The sequence below is a fragment of the Macrobrachium rosenbergii genome, chromosome 31, assembly GCF_040412425.1.
Source record: "Macrobrachium rosenbergii isolate ZJJX-2024 chromosome 31, ASM4041242v1, whole genome shotgun sequence".
Classification (NCBI taxonomy): domain Eukaryota; kingdom Metazoa; phylum Arthropoda; class Malacostraca; order Decapoda; family Palaemonidae; genus Macrobrachium; species Macrobrachium rosenbergii.
In genome coordinates, this window is record NC_089771.1 from 23,557,884 (window position 1) to 23,577,303 (window position 19,420).

A 19,420-nucleotide genomic window follows, 5' to 3' on the forward strand; every position below is an offset into this window, starting at 1 on the left:
ACCTGATGGTTGTTGAGGATTGGTCTGTATAGATTTGTCTTCAGATAAAATGCGGGCAAAATTTAACGCAGAGCTTTGGTAAATTCGTAGAATGCATAAGAAGTTTGAATATTCCTAGTATGACGAGACGTCTACAAGTACTAATGGGCCCGGCGTGGATGACTAGTGGGTGTATTGAGGGCAGCCAATGGATGAGGGTGGGCGTTTAAGGGAACTATCGGCCGAGGAGCGTCGTTTGCCCTTCTTCGTGAGTTGCTGGATGAGTGAGGACGAGAATACCGATCATCTTGGTCTTCTCCATCATTGCGACTCGATGGGAACTGAGAGCTAGGAGCGTTGCGAGCGGTGAGGGAGATTGGGGTGTTCATGGAAGCTAAAGAATATAGACTGTTTTCGTAGAAATTGATTAGGGCCCGTACGTTGGGGACATCGGTGGGGGATGGGGGAGTTGGGAGTGCCGGTGTAGCACTAGTGCTTGCCTCTGGTTGGCCTGTGCTATAACTAGATGGGGACCTGCTTGCATTCGGACTCGTTTTTGGCTGGACAGATTTTGGCGTGTGCAAGGAATGTTGTGAGCTAGAGCTAGTTTTGGGTAATGTATTGCTTGGACTAGTTGATGGCTGTGTGGTAACTGGGATGTTAAGAGACTTGCTAGACCCTGGGCTAGTCTTTGACTGACTGGTTTTAGGGTTTGGCAGGGTCTGAGTATGACTAGCACTCTCATGAGAGCGACTGTGACTTGGGTCTGACTTTGAGTGATGGTGTTTTGAGCTGTGCGAATGGCTGTGGGAATGACTTTTACCACTGCTGTGAGAGCGGTGATGGCCTGATTTTGATTTAGAAGACTTAGAGCCGTGAGAGTGAGAACTTGAAGATTTGTGACTAGAATGGCCCTCAGACTTAGAATGTTTAGTGCCAGATTCAGAGTGTTCCTTATTTGAAGATTTAGAGTGCTTAGAACTAGACTCAGAGTGTTCCTTGTTTGAGGATTTTGAGTGTTTAGTACTTGAATCAGAATGTGCTGTGGCAGAAGATTTAGATTCTCCATGGGAGTGGCTACTGGAGTGGGACTTAGAATTAGAGTGGGAATGGCTTGAAGATTTGCTCTCTCTATCCTTACTAGAGTGTTTGGAACTGGAATGGGACTTCGAGGAACTGGAATGTTTACTATGTGAATGGCTAGTGTTAGAAACTTTGGCATTACTATGAGCTTGAGAATCACTAGAACTAGGCTTTTTAAGAGTGTCAGTGTTAAGATAATATCTATCGTACTCAGGTTCTGAAAAGGTTAACCTACTACTTGCATTTGTAACTGAATGAGTTGTAATGTAATATGATGGAGGATTTATAATGTTAAAACTTACAAACGACTGACTTGGATCTATCGTAATCAGCTCAGCTGTCTCAGGTTCAGCAAACTGAGGAATGTTATTAAAATCTGTAATTGGCACAGTGCTTTTATTGTTGAGTTTTGGTTTGCTATATATATCAAGATTATCCTGTGACTGGTTATTTTGGAATGTTGAGTGAGCTTGACTGCTTTTCAAAGTAGATTTCAGCTGATTAATTGCATCCTCAAAGCTTGGCATATTTTGAGAAGCTTTAGTACTGGAAATCGAATGTCCACTACCAAAATCACCCTGTGAATGAGAAGACTCACGGCCAGCAAGTGACTGAGAGGTATTGAGACTTACTAGTGAAGGAATAGGACTTAGATTCGATAGAGAATTACCCCCAGTCAGACTTGTTAAGGACTGAATGGGGCTGAGATTTGTTATTGGTTGATTCGACCTAAAACTCGTTAGTTGATAAGCTCCATTGAAGCTAGATAATGGAATTCCTTTACCTCTTCTCTTTAAAGATTGTGTATTGCTAAAACTTACTAAAGGTTTTCGTTTGCTACGTCTCGTCAGAGACTGAGTATAATTAAAACTCGCTAATTGTTGAGAAGAGTTTAAAGGAACTAGTTGCTGTGTGCCTCATAACGTCGTGACATAGTCCACTTCACTGTAGTCGAGGCTGTAAGCAGAGGTAACACCACCATCCCTCTCTGCTACCTCTTTGTCTGAGGAGAAGAGAGACTCTGATGCTGTGGGGAGAGTAGGAATAGGTTGATGCTGATGTGCTTTCTTGTCTGAAGCACGAAGCCGAGAGGCTCCATAAATTGTTACAGCAACAAGAAGTAAAATACTTAGTGCTGATCCAATTCCAATATATGCCCAAGGAACAGAAAGGAAGAAACAGTGGGCAATAAGCTCGTCATGTCCAGATGGGCAGTGATGTATCCCATCACACCAGAGATCTTCACTAATACATACTCCTAATTCTGGGCATTCCTGCTGGCATGCCCGTACAATCCCCTCAGATGACCAGTCATACTGCCTTGCTGGGGATACTTGAAGCCATGAAAGTGTATGTGGGCCATTGTCATGGACTGTATCTCTCCCAGAAACCTCGAGTATTAGCTTGTCTGTTGACTGTTCCACAAGAGTTCCAGAGCCTTGCCATGCAAAACTGAACAACTCCACAACATTCTTGCTGCTTGGATCAGGGCAAAGAACACCAACAGGCCTCAGGCGACCCACCTTGAAAACTAGCAGTCGTGTTGAGGTTGAGCAGTTTTTGTCAATGTGGTCATAGCCTCGTATTCTAAAATAAATGGATTTGTTTTCATCTGAAGTCTGGAGAAGCCAAGGGTAATTATCACATGGCTTGTCTTCAGTTCGGTTGGCCTTTTGAAAAACAATCTCTCCACTTGTACCTTGCAACCTTTGAGCTTTCTTGCAGGATGCTTTCTTAACAAACTCATACTGTGCTTCAAACATAAAATCCTTATAATCATGGGTGTCTTCCATATTGTTAACTTCAAACTTAAGCCTCAACTCTTGAGACTTTGATTCATAATTAATAGGAAGAGCAGAATAATCGCAGGTGCAAAGTCGAGGAACCTCAATATCCTGCCATGGATATTCTGACACAATGAGAGATGCAGTCTGGCCAGACCTATTGTCACAGTCCCATTGACTTGTAAAGTTATTGGTTGTTGTAACACAAGATCTAGAAGCACTGTGGAACTTGGTGATAGTTACCCTAACAACCTCATCACTATGTGCCGTTAAACGGTACTGACAAGAAAGCTTACGACGTCCCCACCTCCCATACAAAACGGAAGTCTGAGGGGAAAAAATCTTACCCTGTCGAAGAGAATATCCATCACTTATAGCTTCGAAATCGCATTCACTCCCATTCGTTGGTCGATATCCTGGCCTGGTATTTACAAACTCATATCGAAGAATAAAGTCCATACCTAGAGCAGCTGTAGATTCATTGTAGTGCTGAACTACTGTTAGTTTTGGTCCGGTAGCAACGTAACTCTCGTTTCTTGTGCAAGCTTTGACATTTGGTGCAACAGTTGATTTAGTGGGAAGATACTCCCTAGCGCACATGGATGGTGGTCTTGCAGTACAGTGCTCCTGGATGAGTTTTGCTCGTCTGGGAGATCCATACGGTGCGGTGGGGTCATAAAAGTTGCCGTCATAAATTCTCAGCGGGTTTATGCATTCAGTCATATTAATATGGTAATGCCCCATTTTAGGAAGGATTTCGTATTTACGGAAATGAATCCAAACTACTTCGTGTGGTTCACCATGGAAGAGATAAACACAGGATGAATTTTGCGGTTGGGTACTGATGACAGACGTGACCTCCCCACTGGAGTTGTTAGCACCAAAGATATGGAAAACACACTGCCTATTCCTAGCAAATTTCCATGAGTCCATATCTAGATAAGTAACCTTGACGTTCAGCTCGAAGCCTAGGGTCCTAGGCATAAGGGTTTCTTGAGTGGGTTCATCAAACCGAGATGTTGTGAAGACAATCAGCATCTCAGGTCCAGTGGAAGTGATTGGAGGCATGACACCAGAACCACACACTTTGAGGAAAAGTGGAGCATCGGTTGAGTTACCATCGTACACTAAAAGGTGGTCGTGGACAAGGTCACAGGCGCCCCAGATCTGCAATGATAAGAAATGCATTGATCAGCATTGCATGCATCCTTCTGAACAAGTAACACAGTGTCATTAGTGTCATGTGGGCTTACTAAATGACATCATATGAGCACATGATTAAAATTACGGTTACTATGAATATGAGAAAAGATAATGGTAAGGGAAACAAATCATTACAAGACGTAATTATGAACAAAATAATCAATGATTTGTTAAGACACTGCATAAATTACGGACCTGTACAGAGAATTTAGGAAGGAATATCTGACAAATGAATTGAAAGTGACGAGAAGACTATGAAGGACTGATCGTCAACCAAGCATGCGAAAGAGGAGGAGTTCTTTCATAATACGAAGTAAACTCAAGAAATCCTCTTGAAGAGCCCCTATATTTATCGAGATAAAAGGAGGTAATACCAATGAAATGCACACTCTCCAGTGAAACTCTTAGAGTATACCAATGCATATAAGAAGACACCTAAAAAAAAAAAATCTTTCATCACTTACCTGGAGCCGGGGAGTCGAGACCTCTTGATTGGGCAGAGCTGACCTGTCCTTAACGTTGAACTTCAGAGGATCCTCCTGCTGAATAGATATCAGAGGGCGCTCGTGGGGCACATAACGAGTTTGCCGAATGAGGTAATGGCAGGTCACGTGTCGAGGGTAAAGTCCGGGGAAGTTCGGACTTTGCACTGAGCAGTAGGACTGGTCACAGTTGTGGAAAGTGCGATCGCACAGTGAGCCTGGAGAGGGTATGGTGAAAATATGTGAGTGAAATAGCATTCCCCAAAAGTTGTGGCTTATGAAATATAGGCAAATGGAAGTAGAGGAGAGCCAGAGAGTCACTGATAATCTGGAGAACATTTGTAACTGATATAAATTAGCTGTGGTGTCAAAAGGATTTAGCTTAAAATACAAACTAAATTATATTAATTCTTTAGAAAGTGAGTGGGGTAGAACCGGAGGGTTCATAATCAAACGTAGAACCTTCGGAATTGACTTAAATTGTGTTATCAAAAGGGTCCAGCCTAAAATGCAAACAACCTTATATCAATTCTTTACAAAGGGGGTAGAGTAGAACCAGAGGGTCTTTGATAAATTGGAGAATCTTCGTAATTGGCGTAAATTGGCTTCTTCATCAAAATGCCTTATCCTAAAATGCAAATGACATCATTTCTCTTCTTTATGTAATTAAGTTTTAGTAGGTGTACTAACTGAAGGAATCATATCGATATCTTCATTATCAGAGAATATGATTTTGAATCATTCTTCGTTACTGACATACACTGCCTGTGTTATCAAACGGGTTTAGCCTAAAGTACAAAAAAAATTATATACTTCTTTATATAATTAAATTTTAGTAACTGGAGTCACTTGCAGAATCATACCGATGTCTTTATAGTAAAGTGATTTAACTGACGTATCTGTCTTTGTTTCTGTATGAATAATGAATGACATTCAAAGTAATATTCTTCCTCACCTTCTGTCAATTCGCCACGGTACTTGGGCATTGAACTATTCCCATAGCGAAGAAGGGCATCACTGTGCCTCAGTGTTTTGTAGGTGAGACGGAAGTCGAATGGAGTTTGCAGTAGGCCCTGTTTGTCCAAAATAAATAAATAAATAAAAGTTGAAGAGCAACATTAGATTGTCAATAGCTTGGAAACTGTAGATAATTCCTAAACTTGAATATTATCTACATCTCTTACAGTTAACAGCAATTCTAAATGGTTCATAACGTACTCTAACCTGTACTCGACACTTACCACCCATTTTAAGAGATATATAAAAAAAATGGGAGCGTAGGAAAACATAATCATGATATGGTGGCTGATTACAGATTTCCACTGAGTTGAAATAACATATCAAAAAATGGGAGCATAGGAAAACATAATCAAAATATGGTAGCTGATAAGTACAGAAGTCCGCTAAGTTGAAGTCCGTTATTGTATATGCGTATGATTTTGTCAGTCATCATTGATCAACCTCGGTTGAAGAGATTCTAAATATGGCTGACCATGCAAGTCCAAACTCACTCATATCAAAAACGTTAACATAGGAAAACTTAGTCATGATACGGTAGCTGATAAGTATAGAAGTCCCTAAGATGAAGTCCATTAATATATATGAGTTTGATTTTCTGTCATCACTGATCAACCTCGGTTGAAGAGGTTCTAAATATGGCTGACCATTCAAGTCCAAACTCACTCATATCAAAAAACGGTAACATAGGAAAACTTAGTCATGATACGGTAGCTGATAAGTATAGAAGTCCGCTAAGTTGAAGTCCATTAATATATATGCGTTTGATTTTCTCAGTCATCACCGATCAACCTCTATTGAACTTCTGAATATGGCTGACCACAAAGGTCCAAACTCCCTCAACCCAGAAATGCCCAACGCACCTCGAAATGGATGTAGTCCATCGGGATGAACTTCTTCAGCGTCACCGTCGTGGTGGAGGTCTCGCTGTAGTAGACGTTGAATCCCCTGCCGTCGCCGCACCAGAAGCCGTCCATGTAAGGGCGCTCCCGCTCGCTGATCTGCATCCAGCCCTGAGGGCAGCCGCTGTTGTAGCTGAAGAAGTCCCCGAGCCTACGGGAGGTGGGTCGAGGTCATGATGAAGGTCGTTAGGTTAGTTTTTTTTTTTTTGGGGGGGGCGCCTTGTGACTTTCTTTCTTATTTATTTGTTGAATTTATTTACTTGCTCATTTATTTATTTCGTAATTTTTTTTTTACTAATTCTTTTTCTGTCTTTCTTTTTTTTATTTATCAGGTACTTTATTTTTCATTCCTTTGTTAATTAATTCTTTCATGCATTAATTTATTTATTTAGTTTTGAACTAACTTAAGGAAATAGATGGGGGGGCGGTCTTGTGACTTTCTTTTTTATTTTTTTGATTTATCTACTTGGTCATTTATTTATTTCGTAATTTTTTTTACTGCTTCTTTTTTATTTATCTCTATTTATTTATGAAGTACTCTATTTTTGTTCCTTTATTAATTAATCAATTAGTCAATTTATTTATTTGTATTTTACTTGTGGTTGAATAGTATTGTAACTTCTTGTTCTCATCCTTCGGAGAATTTTGAGCTAACTTAAGGAAATGGATTACATTCCATCTCGAAAAAGGTACAATATTCTTCATTCATATCTTCTAGTAAGTCTCAGATTTATTCATTATGTATAAAAGGGGCATGCAATTTACAAATCTGATATAAAAAGAATTAAAAAAATTATACTCATAAAAGCGAATCTATGTTTTTAACGATCATTTTGATATGGGAACCCATTCATTCCTGGGAATGTAAGTTTATTTCGATTCTGCAAGATACATTCTCCATAATGCCCATAATAATGATAAACTCGCTTGCATAAAGATATAATACCATGCAATAGCTACGCCGACATGACTTAAGCATATAACAATAATCTATGCTCTGGTAGTGATAGTTGTAAAAAAGTTATATTCGGGGTATTTATTTATTACGAGCCTCTTAGCGCGCGCTACGCACGCTGGAACCCGGGACTGCTGTCTCCCCTACCCTCCCGATCCCCTACCTACCCCACCCCCACCTGAGGCGGACAACAGGTTTGCAGGAGGAGGGTTGATGTCTCCCCTATCCTCCCATTCCCCTACCTACCCAGCCCCCACCCGGGGCGGACAAACTGGTTTGCAGGGTGTGGGTGGCTGTGTCATGTCTCCCCAACTGTCACCCGGGAGAGGACAAACAAGATAGATCCTCTCGGATTTTATTATTATAGATTAAGAAATCGTAATCATTAACTTGAAATGCAACTAAAGAGCATTACGCATATGCTAAAAGAAATCATCAAATCGTAATGCAAAGAATTACGTTATAAGGAAAACGTCTGATGTGATTTATGTCTCCAGTCGTTAGCAGCTTGCAACAGACAGTAAAGCACCCACCCAGAACAACCTCTAAACCACGTCAGCTTTACCCAGGGCGGCCCACGAAAGAATGTCCCCCCCAAAAAAAAACAAGTCCCGTCCGTCGAATGAGCATAAAATGCTTCCTCATCTTTCCCCACTTGTGTCGAGGTTCAGAAGAAGGAAAAAAGGAAAAAAAAAAAAAGGAGAGTCCTTTGAAGGTGGAAACTAGTGCGTAAAATCATAAAGTCTCAGCCATTCTAATTAAACTCGAGGAAAGTACGAGACTCACAAAGGATTCCTGGTCTGCTCCTCCTAGGATTGGAGGAGAGCAAGAAAGGTGGGAGGGTAAATGCTCGGAACGCCTCGCCAAGTTGACTGGTGTTATTTTTTTGTTTTCCCTAAAATCCTCAGATTCCCATTTGGGTCTGAGGTCTGTGTAGGGCTGGGGTTCTATCTTATGTTAGCAATGAACTCATTTAAATGGCAACTATAAGGTCAGGCGTTTACCAGAATGGTGGTACAGATAGGCCTTTGAACAGTATTTTTTTTTTTTTCATTCCATAAAATCCTGAGATTCCTATTAGGATTTACGTTCTATATGCAGGACTAGGTAGGTTTCTTTTTATCTCCTGTTAGCAGTAAACTAATAAAAAATGGGTATCATTTTTTTATTCCCTAAAATCCTTAGATCTTGTTTGAAATCTGAGGGCTGTATACAGGATTAGGGTAGGAGTTTTACCCCATTTAGCTGTAAACTAATTAAAATTCGTATTATTCACTTTTCCCTAAAATCCCCAGATTCTATTTGGGATATGAGACCTACAAATAGGATTGGGGTAAGGGTTTTATTTCCGGTTAGCAATGAAACAATTAAAAGTGGGTATTATAAATTACAGACTTGAAAACAATAGTGGTATAGACAGGCCACTTAAGTGATGGAAAATAATAGCTATAAAGAAAATCGTGCAGCAATCATTGATACCTTAAACTGAGCATTGATGCAAATGAAGTGTCATAGAATTAGAATTAGTCATAAAAATAAAATCTGAGCTAAAGGGTTTTGAAAATTTATCATATGCAGAATTTGCCTTATAAACATCTTGTTTCAAGACATTGAGGTTTAAGAATTTTATATTATATGTATATATATATATATATATATATATATATATATATATATATATATATATATATATATATACGCACATACATATATATACATATATATATATATATATATATATATATATATATATATATATATATATATATATATATATATATATATATATATATATATATATATATATATATATATATATATATATATATATATATATATATATATATATGTATGTATCACTAGTTCTAGCCCACCGAGAATTTAATTTCATGTTCTAATCTAAATCTACTTCTCTTAAGCAATCTTTAAGCTTCCGGTAAACGATTTTTGATGGTTCCTATGGGCCTCTTGCCTTAAGAGACAGAAGGAAGACCTTTACAATTAGAGACTAAAATCAGGGGTCACCAAATACAGTCATCAGAAAACTATTACAAGGGAACTTCCGGGACATTCCTTGCGGAAGCTGTTACCTTCTTTATTATGATAATGTCAAACGGACACGATGCTTGGCAATGGAGAGAGAGAGAGAGAGAGAGAGAGAGAAGATATATATATGCTGTTACCAACTTTATTATTAGAATGTCAAACGGACAAGATGCTTGGCAATGGAGAGAGAGAGAGAGAGAGAGAGAGAGAGAGAGAGAGAGAGAGAGAGAGAGAGAGAGAGAGAGAGGAGAGAGAGAGAGATATATATATATATATATATATATATATATATATATAAACCACCCAAAGTCTACTAAATCCCAGTTACGTAGATCTCTCCTTACGTAAACGGATAAATATTGATACAATGTGAATACATCTATGTACTTTTCATGAAAATAATTTCCCAGGAACATGTTACCATATATATATATATATATATATATATATATATATATATATATATATATATATATATATATATATATATATATATATATATATATATATATATATATATATATATATATATATATATATATATATATATATATATATATATATATATATCACTCCCACACCACCTTCTGTAACCGCCTGAATCTGGTTAATAATGAATGACAGATAAACACTTTAAAATTAATGTATTTTCGTAAACATAGATTGCGGCCTTAGAATACACATTATCATCAGTTGCAATCCCAAAACCCGCCCCCGTTTTTGCTCCCCCCAAAAAGGAAAAAAGCAGATTGAGACCTTGGAATGCATACTATATTAACTGCAATCCCAACCCCCTTCCCCCTTCCCCCAGCACCACAAAACAAGTGGAAAGACGAAATCCTAAGAGAAACTCACCTAAAGTCCTGGATGGTGAGCTGGACGATATCGCCATACTCGTCTCCTTCAGCTACGAAGGTAAGGTGACAGGTGAAGGTGGTTAAGACGTCCTTGGGTCGTTGTACAGACACTTCGTAGTTCTTGCCCACGTCTCCGTAGAAGGTCCTGTTGCAGGCTGATGGAAGAGATGGGAAAGAGGGGCTAAGTTAGATTGATGGTTTGGTAAGCAGACAGGAAAGAGCAGTAAAGGTCATGGATGTATATTTCTGTGGGTATAACTGGTCAGGGAGAAAATATTCAATTACAATTAATGTGAGCAATATGATCGATAAACAGCGTTATTTTTCTGTGGCCATAACTGTTTGGGAAGAAAATATTCAGTTATGCTTATTATGAGTAATATGATTGATAAACAGACGACATGAGCAGCATGTGTGATAGACGTCCATGTGTGTGACTATAATCGTTTGGGAAGAAAATACTCAGGTGAAATAGATATAAGTAATAAGCTTTTTAACGTGAAAATCTGGGTAATTAGAAACAAATCCACATTATGAAAAATCAATATATATATATATATATATATATATATATATATATATATATATATATATATATATATATATATATATATATATATATATATGTGTTATATAGAACTGTTTTGGAAGAAAGTACATAATTGTAATAAATATAAGTAACATTCCTTTTGAACATGTGAAAACTTGGGTGACCGGAGATGCACACCCACAGTTATGTAACTGAACAAATGCATTTAAAAATTATGAAGAGAGCTTTCAAGAGTCTGTACGATTCTGAAAAGGGGACTCGTACAAATTCTCAAAAGCTCTCTGCATAGTTTTATTTTTAAATATATATTGCACAGTTACGTAACTGTGGGTTTGTTTCTCCATTTCAAAACTCACGGTACTATATAGGAGTATTTTTCCCAAATATTTGATTAATTAGAATTATTCGTAGATGCGTATACTATCCGTTTATACATTAGATGCATATACAAATATGACACGTCCAGAATATGTATACAACTAACCAATCATTAACATAAATCAACCATTCCCAATGCCAGTCATAACGAGATTCATCCAGCAGTTTTCTGTTCTTTGATTAACCTTATACCTGGCTCTAATCACCCATATTTTCCCATTTAAAAAGACTTTGAGTCTTCCATCAGGCTTTGACGCTTTGCTTTACTATCACCAAGTAAGCCATTGTCCTTTTAGTTTTCTGTAAAGGAAAACCATTGTGCCGGCTTTGTCTGTCCGTCCGTACTTTTTCTGTCCGCCCTCAGATCTTAAAAACTACTAAGGCTAGAGGGCTGCAAATTGGTATGCTGATCATCCGCCCTCTAGTCATCAAAATACCGAATTGCAGCCCTCTAGACTTAGTACTTTTTATTTTATTTAAGGTTGTTTTCGTTTAACGATTAAAGTTGGTTAAAGTTTCATGAGCCATTATCGACCACCAAAGGAGAGTTATTTTCGGTGGCAATACGATATGTAGAAAACTCGATTGCGCCGAAGAAACTTGTTTTTTACTGTTTCTGAAGTCTCTCATTACTCTCAGTAAAAATGTTGAATGCTTGTTAATCTGCTATTTATATTGTGAAAAATTCCGTTTCCATAGGAGTTTTTTCAAACGTTTCACTACGAATAACCTTTTTCTTAATGTAGCCTTAACAGCAATAACATCTTATCTTTAGCATATGTATAACAAAGTAACAATAGGTTCCTTTTGCCACGTACAAATTTTTTTTCATTTCTTTCGCAAAATCCTCGCACAATAATAATTTCCCAAACAAATGAGCTCTTTCCATCTTGTGGAAGAGAATGTTTCCCCTTACGGGTCTTCTCTTGGTATATTTAATTTTCTAAATTAAAACTCTCTCGAACCAATTCCCAATATCAAAAGTCTCCATTGAAAGCTGCTTTTGTGTAATTTCCATTCCACGTAATGAAGAAAGCAAAATAAAGGCCTTTTCTCTTCTATAGCATATATAATATATCTTTGTCTCGCTGACAAACTAAAAGGACCCAGTAATGAACTTCCATTTACATATCTAATTAAGGGGGCTTTTAAAAAGGCCTTTCTAGCCACTAATTACAAACATTTTTGCAGACGGTAAATTGGCGTAATTAAAAATAAGGGGGAGGAGGGGGGGTGATTAGAAGGAAACAAATGAGGTGACGATGTTTCGACAGCGTTTGAAGGTTGGAGAGTGGGAGGCTGGCTGTTTTCCTCTCTCGATAATTCATCGGTTTCTTGCTTCAAGAATCAAGAAACAAAGGAAAAACCTGAAGACAAGGATAGCAAGTAAAAATTGCGAGCCGAGTTTTCTGTACAGCGTATAATCAAGGCCACCGAAAATAGATCTATCTTTCGGTGGTCTGGGTATAATGCTGCGGCCCCTGCAATTTTAACTACGCCCGGTGGTGGCCTGGCCTATATCGCTGTCAGACGCACGATTATGGCTAACTTTAACTTTAAGAAAAATAAAAATTACTCAGGCTAGATGGCTGCAATTTCGTATGTTTGATGATTGGAGGGTGGATGCTCAACGTACCAATTTGCAGCCCTCTAGCCTTAGCAGTTTTTAAGATCTAAGGACGAACAGAAGAAGTTCGGACAGAAAAAAGTGCGGACGGACAGACAAAGCCGGCACAATAGTTTTCTTTTCAGAAAACTAAAAATTCGTATAAATAACACATTACATTCACCACAGGATACTCCTTGTGTCCAACATTGCAACAGAACATATTACAAGGTTCTATTAATGCTCTTTTTAATCTGGCGATCTCTAACCTCCGAACTTTTAGGCCAGTTGACCCCCAAGACCGTTTCCTGTCCCTTTAAAATCTTGAGTTGAACGCTGCTTGGGTTTACCTAAGTGAACGCAGCTTGCTACTTTTAGTCTGTCTGAACTTGTATATAATATGAGAAGATTTTATTTGCTTTTTATTAATACATCTTTCTCAGAGACGTCAAAAAGTCTGGATACGCAGCAAAAAGTGATTTTTACTTGCTTAATCTTTCCCGGAGCTAATATGAACACCACTCGCTCTTGGACAGGACATTTCAAATCACTCTCTTTCTCTCTCTTTCTCTAATAGCAAATGAGACTCAAATTAAATGCTGATCAGTAGACAAAGGGATTCGGTTTCTAATCATAACAGAAGGAAAAAAACTCGGGCCTGCCCTGCGATGGGAGGAATTTTAATTGGGTAATGCAATACCTTTTGTAGTAAGTCTAACGTCATTCAATTACAGAGATCTTAATAGGAGAGTGCCTGGACCCGTCTTTACTTATTTCTTTCTTTTTGACACTGACGAAGTGATTGCAATCATTTTCTTTTTTGTTTCCAGTAATTATTTTAAAGATAACAGGTTGTATACCTTGAAATTGTAATTGGAAATTTTAGAGATAAACGTGTGTGGGTGTGGTGTGTGTGTGTGTGTGTGAGAGAGAGAGAGAGAGAGAGAGAGAGAGAGAGAGAGAGAGAGAGAGAGAGAGAGAGGAGAGAGAGAGAGAGAATTAATTTCTTTTCTAATTTGGAAACTAATATTACACTATCTTCTGGAAGTTTATTACATAAGTTGCAACGCAAAATAATGCAGTTTATCCCCCTTTATTGCAAAAATAATAAGATATTTTTCAGAAATTCATGTCTTTTTAGTTTTCTGTGGAAGAAAACTATTGTGCCGGCTTTATCTGTCCGTCCGCACTTTATTCTGTCCATATTTTTCTGTCCGCCCTCAGATCTTAAAAACCTTTAAAAAAACTACTGAGGCTAGAGGGCTGCAAATTGGTATGTTGATCATCCACCCTCCAATCATCAAACATACCAAATTGCAGCCTCAAGCCTCAGTAGTTTTATTTTTTTAAGGTTAAATTTAGTCATAATCGTGCCTCTGGCAAAGATATAGGATAGGCCCGTGGTTAAGTTTCATGGGCCGCGGCTCATGCAGCATTATACCGAGAACCACCGAAGATAGATCTATTTTCGGTGGCCTTGATTACACACTGTAGCGGCTGTACAGAATACTCGATTGCGCCGAAGAAACTTCGGCTCATTTTTACGTTTTTTATTTTGTTTTACTTTAAAGGCAAACAGGACCATCTCCACGGGGAAGTTATTAAATAACCAGCAACGCAAAAATCAATCGATCAATTTAAAATAGATAAATATATAAAAATAAATAAATATATATAAAATAATTAAACAAATAAATAAATAAAAATAAAAATAAATAAACGCAAAATAGCGTCGTTTATCCTTTGTAAAAGTAATAAAGAGTTAATTTTCCAACGTCCCCTCCAGGCAAGCCACTGAAAATAACAGAATTATTATATTTAAACAGAACCTGGATTTCTGAATCTGTTAAATAGCAGATTGTCTGTGGGCATCCTGTCTGGTGTCCACAGCCTCCCGGAGCGTGTGTAGGACACGCCTGTAGGAGACGAGAAGACCCGAGACACCGGACATATCAGAAGTTCATCGGGTGGAAAACAACTTGGCAAAACTTAAAGATAACTTCAAGATAACTTCGTCGTAACTTCGCCATCTTTCCACAAGACGCGGACTTCGAACTTCGTGGGTTTTCTCGGTCGAGTATTTCTGCTTTGAACTTCCCAAGTTTGAAACTTCATTTAATGGACTTTTTTTTTTTTTTTAATTCTGGGGTCAAATTTGTTTCAGAGATACAAAGGTTGTCATGTATGTATGTATGTATGTATGTATGTATGTATGTATGTATGTATATATATGTATATATATATATATATATATAAATATTTATATATATATATATATATAAATGAATAAGTATATATATATATATATATATATATATATATAAATGAATAAATAAATAAATATATATATATATATATATATATATATATATATATATATATATATATATATATATATATATATATATAAATATTTATGTGTGTGTTTGTGTGTGTGTGTGTTTGTGTGTGTGTGCACTGAGAGACAGACAGACAGACAGACATAGACAGAGACAGACACAGCTCAAAAGAAGTTATAATTCCCTAAACGGCTGACATTTCATTGAAATGCACCGCAAGCTTTTCATTAACTTATTAAATAATACGTGACATTTAAAGCCACCGAAACTAACATTATTTAGCGGAAAAACATGACCAAAATAAGCTTCATGATTACTCGGGCTAAAGTATATTTGTCGCTTTCATTACACTGACCAAACAAGCTAAACCAATAACAGTGTCGAAAAAAAGCAAATTTAAATTACATTACGCCGCTCCCAAAGTAATGAGCTTGGATGTTGGCCCGGCTCTATCGAGTTATTTTGCGGCATACGTCTGGGTAATACGTCATAAAAGCCCGCGATAATACGTTTAGTTCTCGTTTGCTCACTTGAATAACATGATGGGAAAAGAAAACGTGTTTTGATGATACCCGGTGATGCAATAATATGAGGAAGAATTTGTAAGAGTTTTTTTTTTTTTGAAGATGAGGTCAGTGTTTCTGCATGATTGGAAATTAAAGCAGAATTAATAATAATAATAATAATAATAATAATAATAATAATAATAATGATAATAATGATAATAATAATAATAATAATAATAATAATAATAATAATAATAATAATAATAATAATAATAGTTGCATCACTGATACCCACTGATGCAATAATATGAAGAGGAATTTATAAGTTTTTTTCAAGATGATGTAAGTGTTTCTGTATGATTGGAAATTAAAGCAGGATTAATAATAATAATAATAATAATAATAATAATAATAATAATAATAATAATAATAAGAAGAAGAAGAAGAAAAGAAGAGAGAGAGAGAGAGAGAGAGAGAGAGAGAGAGGAACCTCTGATCATCACGCCAAAATCAAACTGTAACCGTCGATTTGTTTTTTATCTCTCTCTCTCTCTCTCTCTCTCTCTCTCTCTCTCTCTCTCTCTCTCTCTCTCTCTCTCTCTCTCTATATATATATATATATATATATATATATATATATATATATATATATATATATATATATATATATATATATAATATGATCTTACATTAAATATATAAAATTCAACCCATTGCAACTGATAATCACCTGCCAGGTAAACACACACACACACACAACACATATATATATATATATATATATATATATATATATATATATATATATATATATATATATATATATATATACACACAACAAGCAATAAACAAATAAACACTGCAGCTTCGTCCCGTATCTTCTCATCCGAGGAAACAGTCGAAATCCAGATTGCTTGTGGAGGGTCACCTGCGTTCCATTGAATCGCCTTCGTCAGCCGGTGGGTTTGGGGACAAGCCCCAAGAAGAAGAAGAAGAAGAAGAAGAAGAAGAAGAAGAAGAAGAAGAAGAAGAAGAGGACCTGAGCCAAAAAGACCGAACGCATCAGGGGTCCATCTGGTGGAAAACGACTTTCGCAAAACTTAAAGACAACTTCTCCATCTTTCCGCGGGATTTGAGGTTTCGTATCGCGGGCGTTTTAATTTGGGCGTTTTTCCCAAGTCGAAGGTCTAGGTTTGGTCTGGGTTAGTCAGATGACGCTAGTATGATTTAGTACATTATTTTTATAGATAAAGTAATTTCTCTTTCTTTTTTGATGGGGAAAATGATAAAAAAAAGACACAATGTCACTCAAGATTTAATTTTTTGTGTTACTTGGAAAATAATGGGAAAGAGAGAATAATTTCAGTGTCACCCAAGATTTACCTAAAGTGTTTTAGAATCATTAATGTGAATATAGGAAAAAATTTAATTTTTTGTTACTTGGTATTTTAAGACTGACTAAAATATAAATTAGCTTTTAACATTAAACTATTAGAGACTATTAGAAAAGAAGTCATGAATACATAATTTTTTCATTAAGAACAACGTTATAGTTTTATTCAAGAATAATAACGCAAGTACAAGGAGCATTTTTAAATGTACAACCAATTGGAAGAATGTGAAAGTCACTAATAAGTGTAATTTGTGAAAACTGACCAATACTTCAGATTTTAGCAATAAAGTGAAATTCACTAATAAGTTTATTTGTGAAAATTCACTAATCCTTCAGATTTTAGGAAGAATGTGAAAGTCACTAATAAGTGTAATTTGAGATGATGGTAGTGATAATAATTATTATTATTACTACACATTAACATAAAAATAAATCCACAAAAAGTTAGAAAAACGAAGTTAAAACTCATGTATACAGGAATTTTCCCAGCAACGTCCTCTGCTCCTGAAATCGAAATCCTTCATATAAAATCAGCCCCCTTCCCCCCCTAGGGAAGGATATTTAATCTCCTGTAATCCTCTCTAATCCTGGGACAGTAATCCCCAAGGAAACGACATGTCAGCGTCCAACCGACGGTCTCATATTTCTGATATGTTTACTCGTCTCAGATATCTACATCGTCTGGTATCTATCTTTTTCCTCCTCCTCCTCCTCCTCCTCCATCTTTTTCTTTTTATGCACTTTTATTTAGCTTGCTTTTTTGTCTGTTTGTTTGTTATTTAGTCTTGGTCAAATCTTGTAACTCAATTTTCAACCTGTTCCCTTCGTCCGCTGGACTTGAAATTTTGCTTGGTTACTCAATCCCGGTGACAATACGACCTTACGTGATCAGTGGGTCAGCAGTGATCTCTAGTGACCCTACAGTGACCTCTCCCAGTATCTCAGGATTTGTATGAAACTCTTCGGATTTTTCACAACGTATTTGACTCGGTAAATAACTCTACGGATTTTTCAAATCTCATTTGACATGAATCTTTTCACTTTTTAGTGCATTTTAATAAAAGCGTGTTTAAGAAAAATCATTTTTATATTTTTTTAATTTCTCTTTCCGTTCGATATTAGGGGGACAGTGCCGTCAGCGCTCTTCACGTGGTACACTGTAAGCATTACTAAATGGTGTTTGCGGCAGCCCTCTGGCCCCTAGTTTCACCCACTTTTTACCTTTTACTTGACGTCCATTCTCGCTTCCTTTCTTCAGCCTTGCTGTCCAACCTCTCTAATTATGACGTCATAATAACTTTCTCCAAGTTCCACCTTTATATCCCTGGGCTTCATCTCCTTTATTTTCTGGATCCCTTTGCTTTGCTGTCCAACCACTCCAACTCTCTCTTTTCAGCCTTAAGCGCTGAATGGCCGAAAGTGCCCCAGCGCTTGAAAGGATAAATTTCATTATATAAAAATTCTTATTCCATATCACAGCAAATGGGAGAGTTTCAGTCCTACATGATCTACAATTCCTTCTTGTGTTGATGGATACAGATGGAACATTATACGCTACGATCACATACCGCGAATAAATAAAACCCTGGTTTTGTTGTTCCGCAAATACCTTGATTACTTCTGTATCGAATCTTCACTGCTTATTGCCCGGAATATTCGCGTAGGTCTGTCCCCCAAATGCTAGCCATAAAATCTCATTATCATGCTGATACTGTCATGCGTGGTGTTTGCAAGGAATCAAGGATATTATGCCTTACATTTCTCACGAACCGTTACGGTTTCAATGGAAATCCGATGGAGTTAATGGGAGTTCTACTGCGGGCAGAGATGTCTTTGTCATATATTCTGAGAAGCATTGCAAATCCAAGTTTAATCAGGTTTCTTTTGTATAATTTCGAAGGTAAATTGTAGGCTACATTACACTAGTCAAAATAATTTGCATATTCATTCGTAACATAAAATGAAAATGTGATTTCTTTTATGATCATCATCCAGTGGATAATTTCATTCACTGTCTTTTAATTAGCTGAGGTAACAGCCATGTACTCATTTGTATGCCAGGTGAAAAGAAGCAATTCACTAGAAGGAACAATAATTTTAAATCCTTTGCTTGAATGAAAGTGAATGGTTTTTGCCTTGCTATTCCAGTCTTCTCATTGTTATTAGGTAAATTATTGCCATAAGATATCTATTTATAATTAGGAAAATTAAAGCCTGTTTAGGCTTAGTTTCAATGTTCTTTTTTTTATTCCAGAGTTTTGGCGTTCCTACAACACTTCATTCGTCCGCTTTACAAAAGGTGAGTCTATCACTTCTGTTATGTTTGGGCACTAACTCAAT

The 19,420-nt window shown here is 36.9% G+C and overlaps 2 protein-coding genes across 4 annotated transcripts in view; both read right to left on the reverse strand.

Moving 5' to 3' along the window:
- LOC136855412 (uncharacterized) overlaps positions 1-19,420 on the reverse strand; it is a 194,466-nt gene that overhangs the window by 1,196 nt on the left and 173,850 nt on the right. For all 3 annotated transcript variants that reach the window (XM_067132405.1, XM_067132408.1, XM_067132407.1), the window contains 5 exons: positions 10,307-10,463; positions 6,412-6,601; positions 5,487-5,604; positions 4,514-4,749; positions 1-4,013 (listed from right to left, as the gene is read on the reverse strand). The exon at positions 1-4,013 is cut by the window's left edge and continues 1,196 nt beyond it. In XM_067132405.1, the coding sequence (XP_066988506.1) occupies positions 1,980-4,013; positions 4,514-4,749; positions 5,487-5,604; positions 6,412-6,601; positions 10,307-10,463 (2,735 nt within the window). In that variant the 3' untranslated portion in view covers positions 1-1,979. The remainder of the gene's footprint in view (positions 4,014-4,513; positions 4,750-5,486; positions 5,605-6,411; positions 6,602-10,306; positions 10,464-19,420) is intronic.
- On the reverse strand, positions 141-1,589 carry LOC136855307 (uncharacterized). The gene has a single exon (XM_067132212.1). The coding sequence runs from the start codon at positions 1,587-1,589 to the stop codon at positions 141-143; it is 1,449 nt and encodes a 482-aa protein (XP_066988313.1).